Raw genomic sequence first — 14401 nt, forward strand, 5'->3', positions numbered from 1 at the left:
CCCCCAAAAAAAAAAAAAAAAAAAAAAAAAAAAGAGAGTGGTAGGGGGTCTATTCCCCTTTTTCAGAGATGGCATCAGTAGCAGAAAACCACTTCTTCCTCCTTATCTTGAAGAAGCAGCAGTTGCCCCTTCCTTTACCTGAATATAGGGTGAAGCCCCAGGGATTGAGGCTCCAAGGATTTGCCTCTAATCAAGGTTTTTTGTGTTTTGGTATTGACTTTGCAGAACTGCAATGACCCCTTTTTCCTTCACTCTACATTGTTCCTGCAACAAAAGACCTCTTCTGTTTGTTAGTAGGAGGCAGGTTATGTTGCTTTAAATCCTGTGTTCTCCACTGCTGATTATTGCTTAAGAAAAGTTCTGTGCCTGAACATGTAAATCTTGTATTGTGCCTCTGGAAAACTCCTTGCTATTGGTCTGTACAAAAGTAGGATGTGAAAAGGAGACTTTGGAGGTTATCTTGCTATGTATGTAGCAGAGAACATGAATCCTAATTTCTTAGACTATGGTTAGGATTCTATGGAAGAGTTTACTATCCTTTTAGTTAAGTTTCTCAGACATAAATGCAATTCTAATAGAAAGGCTTAAGTTTAAAAAGACTAAAATGTATTATAGTAAAACAGTGCAGCTCAGGTTGGGATGTTACCTTGATGGCAAACCTCCAGACTTTTATTCACAAAAGTTTCTTCTGTTGGAAAAAACCTCAGCTTTGTCACAATAATGGTTGCAGAGGATCAGGAATAAAAATTCTGAAGACTGGGAGCCTTCAGATAAGCTCAGATGGTTGATACCTATGTTCTTCCAACTGTGTCATTCAGGTGGTGACTGCTATTATCAGCTAGTTTATGGATAGATACTCACAACTATGTGACTTCCAGTGTTGGGGTGGGTTGCTTAAATAAAAATGAGGCAGCAAATGCAAACTAACAAAAAATAACTCAAAGGGAAATGAGATTAATCACAGGTACCATTATGTACTTTATTTGTTCACTTTACCATAAGATTTTAAAGATATTTTAAATGTTAACTTGCATAATTTTTATGTAGGAGAATTGATGTTACTTTATTGAAATTTATTAAATGGGCACACCTTACTCTTTCCTTTTTGAGGATTCACGTCTAACTTGCAATAAATTTTAAATCGGCACTTCTAGATAGCCATTCAAATTATTTAAAACTGGCAAACACATCATTCTTAGTGTACCAGAATTTTCAGTGCGTCATTCTTAAGATAGCCCACTCAATTCATATTTCCAAACAACTGCAGAGTGGGCTGTATCTTTTAAAGCTAATTTAACCATTCAAGACAATGAATCTGTTTCTGCTTACTAGTTAAACTTATAAACTCATAACTTTACATTGTTGCAGGAAACGACGTGGGCAGAAGTTCTTATGGTGCCATGCAAGTGAAACAAGTTTTTGATTATGCCTACATTGTTCTTAGCCATGCAGTATCACCTCTTGCAAGATCATATCCAAATAGAGATTCTGAGAGGTAATTTAGTCCACTTTTTGCATATGTATGGATTCATGTAATCAGACAGGAATGTTTGAAAATTGGTCTTAAAAGCTTTTCAATATGAGAGAGGGATGTTTTTAGCTATCCTAAACTGTTGCTATATTGAGGGTTGCATAGATACTTTCAGGTGTGGTATGTTGTGACATCACATGTTTGAGTCCTCCAAGCACTGACTGTGTCTGCGCTTTCCTCACTTTCTCATGCTTATCAAAAATATTTTCTTATCTGTATTCAGGGTTTCATTTTGAAATAATGAGAATTTGCACTTCCCAGGAGACATTTGAAAAAGTTCAGCTGTTCACCTTTAACTAAGAGACATTACTTGAATTAGGTACCAGTCTTGAAGGAAATAGGATCTGTTCTTATAATACATATTTAAGGGAATATATTTAGGACAGCAGTTTAAGAAGAGTGAGTCAGCTGTAATAGAAAAAAATGTTACTTTGACCTGAGGACTTGCAGCTTAAACTGTTAGCTTCTTGATTAGGTAGAACTGGCAGCCTGTGTAACTTAAAGCTTTCTCTAGCTACTGAGAGACCATCAGTTACTTTATGAGATTTGCATTGTGCAAGTGGTATCTTTTAAGCTTTTGTTTTACATGAATCTCTTGGAATTGGCTGAACTGAGCAGCATGCATCAGAATTAGTTGACTAATAAAAATGACATGTCTATTCTTGAGGGTTCCTTTACTAGCAATTACTTTTACTGGAGCATTTCTGATAGAATTCTGCATGAAATTTTTTTGACGTTTTAGTTTCTCTTTCCTCCCCCAAGAGAAATTTTTAGGCTGCCTCAGACCTACTAGTGAAGGATGGACAGCCAGGTAGTGACTTATCCATCAGATGCTTCAGTAATGCAGACAATATGGTCTACGCCCAAGTAGTCTTTGAGTGATTGCCTACAATATATGCATCTTCTAGTTTTCTTCCTTAAGTCTAACTGGAGCCCCAGAGAAAAGAAATTGCATGCATTAAATATGAGTGGTAGGGCTTTATTTCTGTATGTTGTTTTTTGTACAGTATAACCTCGTAAGTCTGGCAGGCTGATGACTGAGGAGCTGCCATAAATTTGAAAATTCTGGATTTTTTTAAACTGGCACAGTGGCTGGTTGTGGAGCTGGGTGTGGGAGTAGCAGTGGTTGGTCCTGGAGCCAGCAGCCACATGTTGAGTGATGGCATGGGGTGGTGAATAGTGGCAGCAGCTGCCGCATGCAAGCTTCTCCCTCTGTGTCCAGGGCAGTGGTGGGGAGCGGCAGCTTGTCCCGGAGTGGTGGGGGGAAGTGCCAGATTTTTGATAATTCTGGATTTTTGATATCTGGATCTATGAGGTTATACTGTATTGCCCAAATAAACCTAGGATGTCTTCCAAATTGTTCAGGTTGTATGTAGAATCAGGGTTGAGTAGTCTCAAACTATTCAAGTAAGTCTCTGACTTTATCAAAGCCTGCTGTCTAGTGGTGAGCAGCACCTCCCCTGGCCATGTCAAAGCACATTCCCCTTGGGCACATGCTAGTTACCTGGTTTACATTACAGTTTGAGACCTTTGTGGCCAATATCTGGAACTTTGTTCACGTTTACCTCTCTCTTTTACTCCTTGGTACAAGTGTGTAATTTCAGTATGCCTGTCTTTCAGTCGCTATACTAGTGACACCATATCTCCTGATGAGAACTTCCTGTTAATCACAATTACAGTATTTACGTTATAGTAGCTGTGCTTTGATGCTTTTTCCATATATAGTCAATGACTTATGTTCTATTCCTGCTAATCTGAATTCCTATATCAGGGATTTTAATCAGCAAAAGAACTGAGTGGCAATTAAAGCCTCCTTGCCTCATTATATCTTCTTTGGTCTAGAAGATATGAGGGGATCAGATGTAGCCACTCTGCACACTGTTCTAGAAGAATTTAATGTTGCTTAATAAAAATAATCATGCATATTTCAGAATTTGAACTGAGCCTAAAGAACTACAGCCACAACAGAGTAAAAAGAAGTCTACATTTCCCTAATCTTTTATAGAAACTGATTCTTTGTGTGATCCGAGTAAAATATTAAAGCACCATCCTTTAAAATGTTCTTATGTTTGTTGTTAGTTTTTTCTTTCAGTTCCATAAAACCTTAAAAGCAATAAATTGTTGTGGTTTTCATTGCCAGCGCTGATGCATGTGTTTTTAAACCTTGGAAATCTTTTGTTACTTAATGTTAAGATTCAGTCAAGTTGCATTAGAAACACTAATGGATCACCTGATATAGATAAAAGAAAAAAAAAAAAGACACACAGGAGGTAACCTTAAGCAAATCCCTTATGTTGGCAAAATAAGGTAGTTTCTCTGTTCAGGGTTTTACTAAGTCAGTGCTGCTCAACCTCCAGTCCACTTGCCGTATTGGGCCTGTTGGGCTGTTGCCCAGCCCAGAGGGAATGTTGCAGGCTGGATGACACAGCCCTATGTGTTGGATGGCACTGGTGCACAAAGTTATTCTGAGGCTGGATCGCATCCACAGGCTAGCTTCACATGCATGCCCGTGCTGTATCCAGCCTGCAGAATGGCCCTGCACCACTTATACTGTGCATGGGACTGGAAGGTTGAGCCACTTGAAATGGCTGTCTTACAGTATGGTCCAGACTTCTAGGTTAGATCAGTAAATTAATATGGGCCTTGAGTCCAAATACATCTCACGGAGGGCCAACGTAACTTTCTCTTCTCTAAGATTATAAATGTCTTTAAAAGAATGTCCTTTAAATGTCCATTAAAAAGACATGAGATGGCTGTTGAAACTGTGAATTGAGAAGGATGAGGATAAGTCTGATGCATATTGATGACAATGATTAAAATGGATGTGTTGTCTAAGTATTGGTTTTGTCTTAATATAGCAGTTTGTCATGAAATCAAATACTGCTTTGTGGTCCAAAATTTATTTTTAGCTCTCTGTAATAAGCCTCCAACTATGTAGTTGGCTTGCATTGACTTACTGTACCAGTCTTATATTCTGAGATTCTGCTCTATTTCAGCACTGTTTTGAGTCATAGATGCTTGCACATGTCTTGTGCAACCTGAATCTCAGTGATTTTTTTTGTGGCTGCTTCTAGGAAGAAGTTCAAATATATAGGTTGGGTGAGGCCAAGCTTTTTGTCAGACCCTCTCTGAGTGCCCCTCTGATCCCTTCCTCTGTCCAGTTTGGTGCTCATTCTGCTCCAAGCCATGTACTTCCTGCTTGATTTTGCTGCTTTGCTTTCTGCTTCCTGCCTTATCTGCTTTGTGCTGCTTGTCCCTTCCCCAAACCCCCGTGTGCTGCACACAAAGAGTGCCTATGCCACTGGTGTTACAGGTTAGTCACCTGTGTGATACCTGACTGAAGCAAGACTAAATTTTAGTAATGGGTGGTTTTGGAGCTCAAGAAGCAGGCAGTCCACAGCATAGGTATCAGTTTTCTGTTCCCATCGTCTCCAAGGATCCTTGCTAATCATTTCATAAGGTTCTGTATCCTTTAAATTTATACTTAAGGCGCCTGGACAAGAATAGTTTTTCAGTATTAAGACCAATCTGGGACCAAGGTCTGAGGTTTTGCTTTGGCACTTTTAAACTTTAAGGCATCTACCCTGTGACCCTCTTTTAAATATTCTAATCTAGACTCACAGAAGATATAAAGGTGTTTGTTACTTAAGAGGTTTTAGAAATGATTAACGTGTTCTTGTTATTGATAACAAGTATTTCAATTACCAAAGAGGTTAAAGTAGGCAAATTAGCATTTCAACTAAAAAACAAAACAAGCAAACAAAAAACACCAGGTAATTTAACTGTTATTATCTAAACATTAACTCCAAATAGGAGATGAGAGATAAGAAACTTGACTTGCTAACAAGTGTACCTTCCTACTGGCTCAAATTTTTAATATTAAGCCAACTAAACAAGAAAAACTTGGATATTCCCTTGTTTGTACTTTATCTCAATTGTAAGTTGAACTAAATACAACTAAACAGTTGCCTTGGTAGGTGTCTCACTTCTGTTGCTTACCACTGAGCTTTTGCATTAGTAATTAAATATCCATTCTTTTCTAGCACATTAGGTAGAATCATCAAAGTAACGCAGGAAGTGATCGACTACAGGGCATGGATTAAAAAGAAGTGGGGGAGCAAAGTTAATCTGTCACCTGATCTTGGTAAGTACAGCGTGTTGTACAACACAGGCTTTGATCAAAACATGAAAGGCATTTTTTTGGTCAGATGTCTTATTTAAATATCTTTATTTTGTGTAGAGTATTTTATTAATTTTTGGAGATTTAGTGAAGAGGTTACAGCTGCCTATATCTTCTTTACTGAAGGCTTAAAGCTTTCTATAGTGACTTTTTCTTTTTTAACCAGCTAGCTTGTTAATGAAAGTTTGGAAATACCTTTTAATTTAGAAAATTCTAATGGAACTGCGTACCATATTCCTAAATACTAAATTTGCATTTCTATTAACAGACAATAGAATGAAAATAAGAGAGCAGATAGCTCCATGCAATGGAGAACAGCAACAGAACAGAGACTCTGAATCACCCTACAATCAACACTTGACTTTATCATTGACAAGTAACCAACAGTTATCCTCTGGTTCATCTGCTTCTTCTGTATCGTCGCTGTCTGGCAGTGATATTGTAAGTTGTGGGGTTTTTATGTTTTTAGTTTTTCTTTTGCCAGATTAAATTACTAGAAACAACTTTTTAAAACCTTTGGAGTCTTCAGTAGCTAAAATAGTAGTACCCCTACTGTGGATCTTCATTTTTGAAAGAAAAGCTAACATAAAATGTTAAATTGCCATAATAAATTCATGGCATTCTTGGAGTCTTCAGGTAGTTTCTAAAAGAACCGAGGCCTAATCTAGGCTTTTAAGGGGCTGTTTTGGGTTTTTTTTGTTTTTTTGAAAAAAGAACCACACATTCTCTATTTCAAGCTTCTAGAGAGCCTTATAGTTTTATTTAAAGATGTAACTGAAGATGCAACTCAGTTGTAACTAACAAAACTGTGTAATAATAAGAGAAGTACTCCTTTGTCAATACTGCCTAGGAAATAGTCTCCCTTGCCTAAAAACTCCCATAAAAGATTAATTTTGCAGTCCGTTGTGAATGTGAATAAACACTTTGTTATTCAGGTTAAAGAAATGGGGAGTAAGGCCATTACAGAAAGTCTTGCTAGCCTCCTTTTGTGGGGTGTAGGTCATATGCTACTGTTGGGCTTAATTGAAGCAGTACATGGGAAGAGACAGTGGTGTCAGTAGTCATGTCCCCAAACTTTTAAGATTTAAGACAGCAGTGTTAAATTTCACACTGAAACACAAAGCTGGGCAATTCAGCTCATGGAGCCACCCACCAGTGTAGTATACTCACCATAAGAAACTAATAACATGAACTCACTCATGACTAGATGCTGTACAAACAAACTTTGTTTTTTAAACAAAATTCCACATTGCATCTGAAAATGATAAATAAAGTCCCCATCCATTTCTTGCTCAGAGTGGCAAACATTCACTACAGCCAAGTTTGCTTTTCACAGCTCACTCTCATGTCTGATCTGTTTTTTAACTCAACTTGATCACTGTGACTCTAGCCTTTCCACACACTGTGCAGTTAATGCTTACCCCATCAGACTTATGAAGAATACACAGCTGGATATTAACTACCTATTAATAGTATCACAGGAAATGCTGTTCTTTTTGACTAGGTCAGTATGGATCCCACATTAGGAGCATGTTTCATGAAAGTAAACTTTTATATTTCCTGAGCATCTGCATCCATTGGGGCCAGGCATATGCATCCTTCTTTCTGCTTGTGCTCATGTTTCTCTTAGGGGATAAACAGTGGAGTTGGCTGTGATCTTCCTCAGCCCTTTTGTGTTTGTGGTAGCCCAGAGGAGCCTGGTAGTCATCAGATCTTCTGCTTATTTTTGAGTACAGACTCATTTCAAGCTTTTTTTTTTTTTTTCCTGAGGGGGGAGAAAAGGACATTAAAAGGGATATTTGGTGTCAATGTTCACAACAAGAAAAAGAAGACATTTTGCCTAAGCCTACTACAAGTTTAACTCTGAGCTTGTGGCTGCAAGAAGGAAAAGTCTCCATTGATGCAAACCTATGCCATCATTAACTTATTAATCATTAACCTCCTCTCCCCCAGTCGTCCTCCTTGTGGCACCAGATCTATATTTAACAACATTAGTGTTCCTCTGTACTCTTTTTTGCCATGTCCTAGTCTTTCCTTCTTCCCTATATCAAGGAGAAAGCTCTCATCTCTCCAGTAAAGTGACCTCATAGTGTATTCTATCCACATTCCATATTGGCTACTAAAGCATGATGAACTAGTACGTACTGAACCTCAACCTGGCTGTTATGCATGTAACCTTGCTGCCCTTGTCATACTATAACCCACTGTCCAGGAGTGGATCAATAGCCCACATCCTGAGGAAGAGGGGGAGAAAAAATGGTTGTAGTAGATTTTTGTCTCTCTCCAGTCCTCTTCTAAATTTAGAGGAAGCCCCTCATACCATCCAACTAACTATGGAGACCTTCTAACTACCCTCCTTATCAAAGAAGGCTTTGTCTTCTGAGGTGGTCTTGTTGGCTTAGATGCTGGCTTTTTAGTTTTAATGCTTTCACGACATATTCACAAGGATACGTGGAGTGCTCTGCCTGTAATTCAGGAGAGGGAAAAGAAAGACTTAGGAATGTCAGGAATGGCTTAGTGGATCTAGTAAAGGGAAATGCATTCCATTTGATCCTCACTTTCCTAACCTCGTGCAAGTATGCAAGCACTATCAAAGGTCTGAGCTATCTTATTCTCCCAACGATGTGTTGTTCAAATGTCTAATCTAGAGTAAGACCAGATCCCATAACACAGTTAAAAACCAGAGAAAACTGGATCTTTTTGGTCACAGCACGTTTGTTTTTCTCCTTTCAATTCTATTTCAGATTGCTAAGTCCTATCAATGAAATAATCCTTTAATGTAAAGAACCCTCCTTTCTATTCAGACTCTTATAAGACTTTAGGAAGGAATTATAAGACTCGGAAGGGTCACTTCAAGCAATTATGGATAAGGCAGAGCAACAGCTACGTTGATTACAATGCAACATTTTTTCTTGGCTATAGGCAATAATACAGGACTTGCTATCCAAGGATGTGCATTTTTCCCCAGGAAACAGATGGACAATGCCCTTGTTTCTGTTGAAATTTGTAGGTAACTTGTAGGGCATTGAGAACTCATGGCCTTGCATTGAAGAATGCAGTCCGTATAACCACCCAGTCAAAATAGCCTTCTAGAGAAGAATTCTTTTTTTTCATACCAGGTGGAAGCAGATGTTCTCTTATGGGCTATACGTTTTGGGAGTATCAAGCTATATTAATCCCAGCCCAGAGCTGAACATATAGATTAGTTGTTGTCCCTCCACTGGGTCATTGTGAGACTTGTGGCAGACAAGTGTTTAGGACAGCAGTTGCCAACTGTCTTAGACTGCAAGCTGGAATGACCCAGTTCAGGTCAGAGGGGTATGTGCATGAGCCCTAGGATCTAGCTACTGCCACCGGTGCTTTTTCCTGTAGCAGCATGAAGAAACCACCTGCCATGCAACTTCCCTATGTCCATGGCCACAGCTACTGCATTCACTTTCATTCATTGCCTGAATGGTTCCCTTTTTTACCAGTTTCTCTTCAGGGACCCTGCTGATGAAACCATGTAAGAGCTAGAGGATAGATTCCCTAAGACAACCTGGGTGAACTGTCTGCCCCTCCACCCCAAAACTGGTTTTGTTCTGTCCTAGAATTAAGACTGATCAGATATATACACATCATGTCAGGTTCACAAAAAATGCTCACTCTCATCATTCCATCTCTGGGTTCATGAGTGGGTTGTGGTCCCTGACTTGCTTTCACAGGGCCATCCATGCAGCCCACAGGAAGTAGCTGACTTGATAACTAGACAATATGTACTGCTCTATGGACTCTCCTGGGCATGAGGAGTCTTTCTGAAAATGCTTTGCAGCAGTGATGGCATGCCAAAGAAAAATGGGCATGATTTATGTAGATGACTGTGTGTTCAAAGTCAGAACATACTGGGGACCTGGCATGCATCAGTTGTGGTCTTTATGGACAACAGGGCTTGCTAACCAATTAAGATGACTCCCTTATAAAATTTTGGGAGATTGCTCATAGATTTTGGGACAGCAAGGCTTTACCTGCTAGGGGGTAGATTCCTTACTTTCTTACTAAATGTAATGAAATGGCATCTGAGGAGAATGGTATGAACTTTGGGCCGTGTGTATATGCATGATATCGCTTACCTCTTTCACTGGAGACTTCTACAACTCCAAGCCAAGTCAGTCCACTTCCTCTGCAAAGCATGAAATGAGGGTTAGAATATTGCATGTCCTCATGGAGTTGGACCTATGGCTGCAATTGCCAGCCAAGTTACTAGTAATGGATTGGGGAGCTCACCTAGATTTAGTGAATCTGGTCTGTAGAGGACATAGAACTGCATATGTGAATTGGCTTTCTAGCCTATAACGTTCTGTTAGCGAAGGTACTGAAAATGCTATACACTTAATTATCAAGCAGGGAGGGATCCTGCTGCTTTCTGCCCCCACAGAAGTAATCATGCTGTGGAAATGCCCCTTTTATGATATAACTTAATAGTTCTTCACCTCCTAGGAATTGATGACTTGGGTTACTAGGCTGGCAGCAGATGAGACATGAATAGTCACTGCAAAACTAACTAGTCCATCTGTTGGGACAGACTTATTTTTTTGTATAACAAAATACAATTCCAAGTATATGGACTCAAATTGCAGAGGGTATGAGCTTGAGCTTGCTGCAGACCTTCTGTGCACCTTCTCACCAGTTCCTCTAATCTGCAGGGCAATCCACAAAGCCAGGTAAGACTTATCCTTATTACTCCCTACTGGTAGACCATTCTGGCTGGTGGTAGTTGTCCACTTGGTTGTAAATCGGGCTCTCAGACTTACCAGGTGTATTTCAAGATAAAGTTCTAGTTTTTTGCCCTGGAACTACAATCTGAATACTTGATGGCCTGGAAGATGACTGATCAGCTCCTGGGATGGAGCTGTTCTTTACATGGCTTCCTAATGTACTTAATTACTGGTTAGAGAGCTAACCTGAGGATGGAATCTCATCTCCCTTGTTTCAGAAACACAACTTGGAACTGAGAATTTGTACAAAAAATACTTCCAAGTTGGTTTTAGAGTTCCAGTTATACCAATTACCTTGTGTGGTGGTTTCCTCATGCAAAATGTTGTTTGGGGAAGCCATATGCTTTTGAAGTTACCAGAGCTCTTCAATATTATGTTGAGGACCACATCTTGCCATATGTGTGGCTATAAATAACTGCTCCAAAGAACAGTTTGTAATGCAGTAGTCTTTCAAGATGGATAACTTGGTATCTTTTATTAGCAGCTGATTGGTGTACTACTTCCACAAAATAACACTTACTCCACTGGAGCCCAAGCAAAATCCTTGGGCTGTTTCTAGTATCACTGATCTGGAAGGGTGAATATCTTCAGCTAGTTGTTTCCCAGCATTATGTACTGGACTTCCAGATTAGATACCAATTTTGGAAAAGCAGTACTTCAGTCTCTTTGATTTGCAACTAGATTCCTAATTTGCTTCTGATTGGATGCAGTTCACCTATGTACTGTTAAATTCATACTGACACATACTCAGAATGGTTATTTAAATACTGAAACTGTCTTTGGAGAAATGTAGCCAGCATGGGTCTCACAGCCTGCTCTCCAAGCCTGCTTTGGAATCCTTGACTAGCATAGACTTCAAATGGTAACCAAAAAATGGCTGTTGCTGTTCTTCTCTGCTTGGTACATAAAGATGCATGCAGTACATGTACAGTCCCATCAAAGATCAGTACTCAGAAAAGACTCTAAGCTTGCCTGGTATGAACGTTTGCACCTACAGTGCAATTGACACCAATGACAATTCTTTGGAAGATCATTATTCTAGAGTCTCTCTTCTTTTCACTAGCCTTCGTAATGGCCTTTGCCTACACTGAACTAGAGAGCCCGTTACCTTATGAATAGCGGGTACCAGAGAGAATTGATCTACATGTTAGTATTGGTAGCCAATCTTTGTCCATTACTAGGAGACTAATATAGATTCTAGAGCTTGCTTAGTCTGACCAGACAAGGTAAGCAATGCACCCCAGACCACAGTCTGGTTACAATCTTCAGTCTTCATCAGAAAAAAAAAACCAGGCATGGGTTAACAGTAAGATTGTTGACAAATTATGGCTTGAGCAGTAGTGCCACCCCTGAACACTTGGAAATATTTTGGTGGGGAGGAAAAAAAAACAGGGCTTGAGAACTTTTAAAGATTTGTTTTCAAGTTCAAAGTTCAGATTGGGACTAGGCTGCTTACCATTAAGAGGCCAAAATGACATTAAGTATATATACCATGCATATCTCCTTGATCTGACTGGAGCTGCCATACAAGCCTGCTCTATTACTCAGAGCATGAGACAGTGAAAGGGATATTCCAAACAGTTTTCCCTTGTCACTCCATAGTCTACCCTTCTGCCCTAAAAAATTCTCCACTCTTTTACCTTTTAGAATTTTTCTTTAGTTAATCAACTATTTAGTCCAGTGAGGCTACTAGCTTGACTGAGAGCAGTTTATTAGTTTAAATATGAGACAGGAAACCTTGTCTTTATTTTTAAATGAAAACAAAAAAACCCCAAGTGGCTGCAGAAGATTGGGACACTTAAGCACCCCAAAAAGTACCAAGCTGGCAAATCCCATGCAATGTAGCTTGTACCTATGGAGTCAGTTGTTTGCTCTTTTATGTGGAAGGTACGGACACACTGTCATGGAAAGCACCTACCCCATTTCTCACTGGCCTTAACTAGAATAGAAGAAAGGGGGTGGATCTAGGGGATGGAATCAAACTTCTTCCAAAACATTTGAATGTAACTGACTAAAACACAAACAGAAATGTAAAACGTGGACTCGGTTAGTCCATCTAAGTTCAATCATGCTCTTTAGCAAAATTGGCAAATCTTCAGCTGAGAAGCCATCTAATTGGTAGTGGTTCAGGGACAGCCATGTTGGGCCAAACTTGTAACTTGAAATACATCTGCTGACTAACGTTTGACTCTGTCTCATCTTCTGTGGTTAACCGTAATATCTAAGTGCTCATTACAGACTTGAAGTTTGAATATATATATTTTTTCTAAATGAGATTCTCTACCTCAAAAAATTGAATTTGGGAAAATTCTATTGCCTGTGTTAAAGGCCACCCAGACTTTAAGTGATCCAGTGATCTTTCTGGCCACGATCAGATAGAAACCGTTTCTATAACCATAGTTCCAGTCACTATACATAAGCTTTACTCTTAATTGCTTTTAATTAAGAACACTTTTTAGAGGAAAGGATAAAACTTTATCATAAGCCTGGAAAACCTTTTTCCCCCACTTCCCCTAAACAGATTTCTCCCTTGATCTACTTATTGAAAATTATCTAGTTTAAGTATCTTCAGACAGATCCACTGTCCAGCCTAAAAAAATGCAAAGGTAATTACTAGTTCAGGACGTGGATGAAACTGAACTGCCTTGCCTTGAGCCTTTCCCAAATACTGTAATAAAATATGTCAACATTTGTAGCTGTTGTGCTAAAACCACTGTAGGCTTTTAATAGTTGTAATGGTTTTGAGCAAAAAAGGTAGGGTAAAACTCATTTGTGTGGATATTAATCACAAACCAAACTTGCACTTGACTATTCGAACACCAGTGAAGTAGTCAAGTGCTAAACTGCTTATAAGAATTCTGTGGTGTCTTCGTGTATTTTGAACACCAAAACTACTTGTATTTTGCTATATTTTCACCTTATTTCTTCAGATACTCAAAGATTTTGGGTCCAGTTTGATTCAGGGTGGAAGGTCACCTACACAAATGCAAACATGAATACATTACATTAAGCTTTCACAGATGGGATACAGATTTTATAAAAGCTAATAATAAACAGGAAAAGAATATAGTTGTTCAGCCCTAATATTACAGTATTTAATCTTCTGTTGTTGTTATTCTGGGAGTCTATCTTCCTAATGGAATTTTTTTTCCAATGAAAGCATAGAATTTTAAAATTTCTGCAGTTTATTGTATTGCACAGTATTCTACAAAGTGAATCTACAATTGTTTTCCATTCCATTTCATAAAACAGCAAATTATCTTCACAGCCCAGTCAGGCTGGCCAGAAGAACATGCAGTATAATTAAAGGGGCATTATGTGTACCTGTAATCTTGGCCCACTTGACTTTTCAATTTAGTGTTAAAATAACATTTCCCCTCTTCTCTTGCAACAAAATAAATGCATTAATCCTTACTGGGCGTTGGAAAAGGTTTAATGAGTCTAATTTTCCTGTAGTCTTGATTCTTTCTAAAAATGCTATAGTATGTTTTACAGTAAGATTTCCAATAATTAAAATAACTAAGAGCTTATCTCTGCCAAAAATTTGTCTTCAGGCAAAGAAAATAACCAATTTACACTTGTATTTAGGACTCCCTGGTACAGTTTGAGAGAAAATTCTTAATGGAAACCATATATAACAATAAAAGGTGCCCATCAGGTGTGCTACTTCAAGACTTTTCATGGATGGAGAAACTTTATTTTTCGCCTCTGTTTTGCCCTGCAACAGTTGTTCATATTTATGGCTCCACCTACCAAAGAGGAAAGTGGTACAAGATATGTGAATGAAAGCTATCATAGAAATGATCCCTGAAGGGGGAAGCATCTAGTCCAGGGGTGGGCAAAATGCAGCCTATGGGCTAGATGTGGCCTGGCAGGCCATTCTATCTGGCCTGTGGGGCCCCTAAAAAAATTTAGAAAATTAATATTTATCTGCCC

At 38.9% G+C, this 14401-nt stretch overlaps 1 protein-coding gene across 6 annotated transcripts in view; it reads left to right on the plus strand.

Moving 5' to 3' along the window:
* The window catches only part of PAPD7 (poly(A) RNA polymerase D7, non-canonical), an 84211-nt gene that overhangs the window by 37135 nt on the left and 32675 nt on the right, over positions 1 to 14401 (plus strand). For all 6 annotated transcript variants that reach the window (XM_019521037.1, XM_019521023.1, XM_019521045.1 and 3 more), the window contains exons 8-10: positions 1369 to 1495; positions 5575 to 5675; positions 5980 to 6152. In XM_019521037.1, coding sequence (XP_019376582.1) covers positions 1369 to 1495; positions 5575 to 5675; positions 5980 to 6152 — 401 coding nt within the window. The remainder of the gene's footprint in view (positions 1 to 1368; positions 1496 to 5574; positions 5676 to 5979; positions 6153 to 14401) is intronic.

Source organism: Gavialis gangeticus, unplaced genomic scaffold (genome assembly GCF_001723915.1).
Source record: "Gavialis gangeticus isolate Ggan-Ray unplaced genomic scaffold, GavGan_comp1, whole genome shotgun sequence".
Taxonomy (NCBI): domain Eukaryota; kingdom Metazoa; phylum Chordata; order Crocodylia; family Gavialidae; genus Gavialis; species Gavialis gangeticus.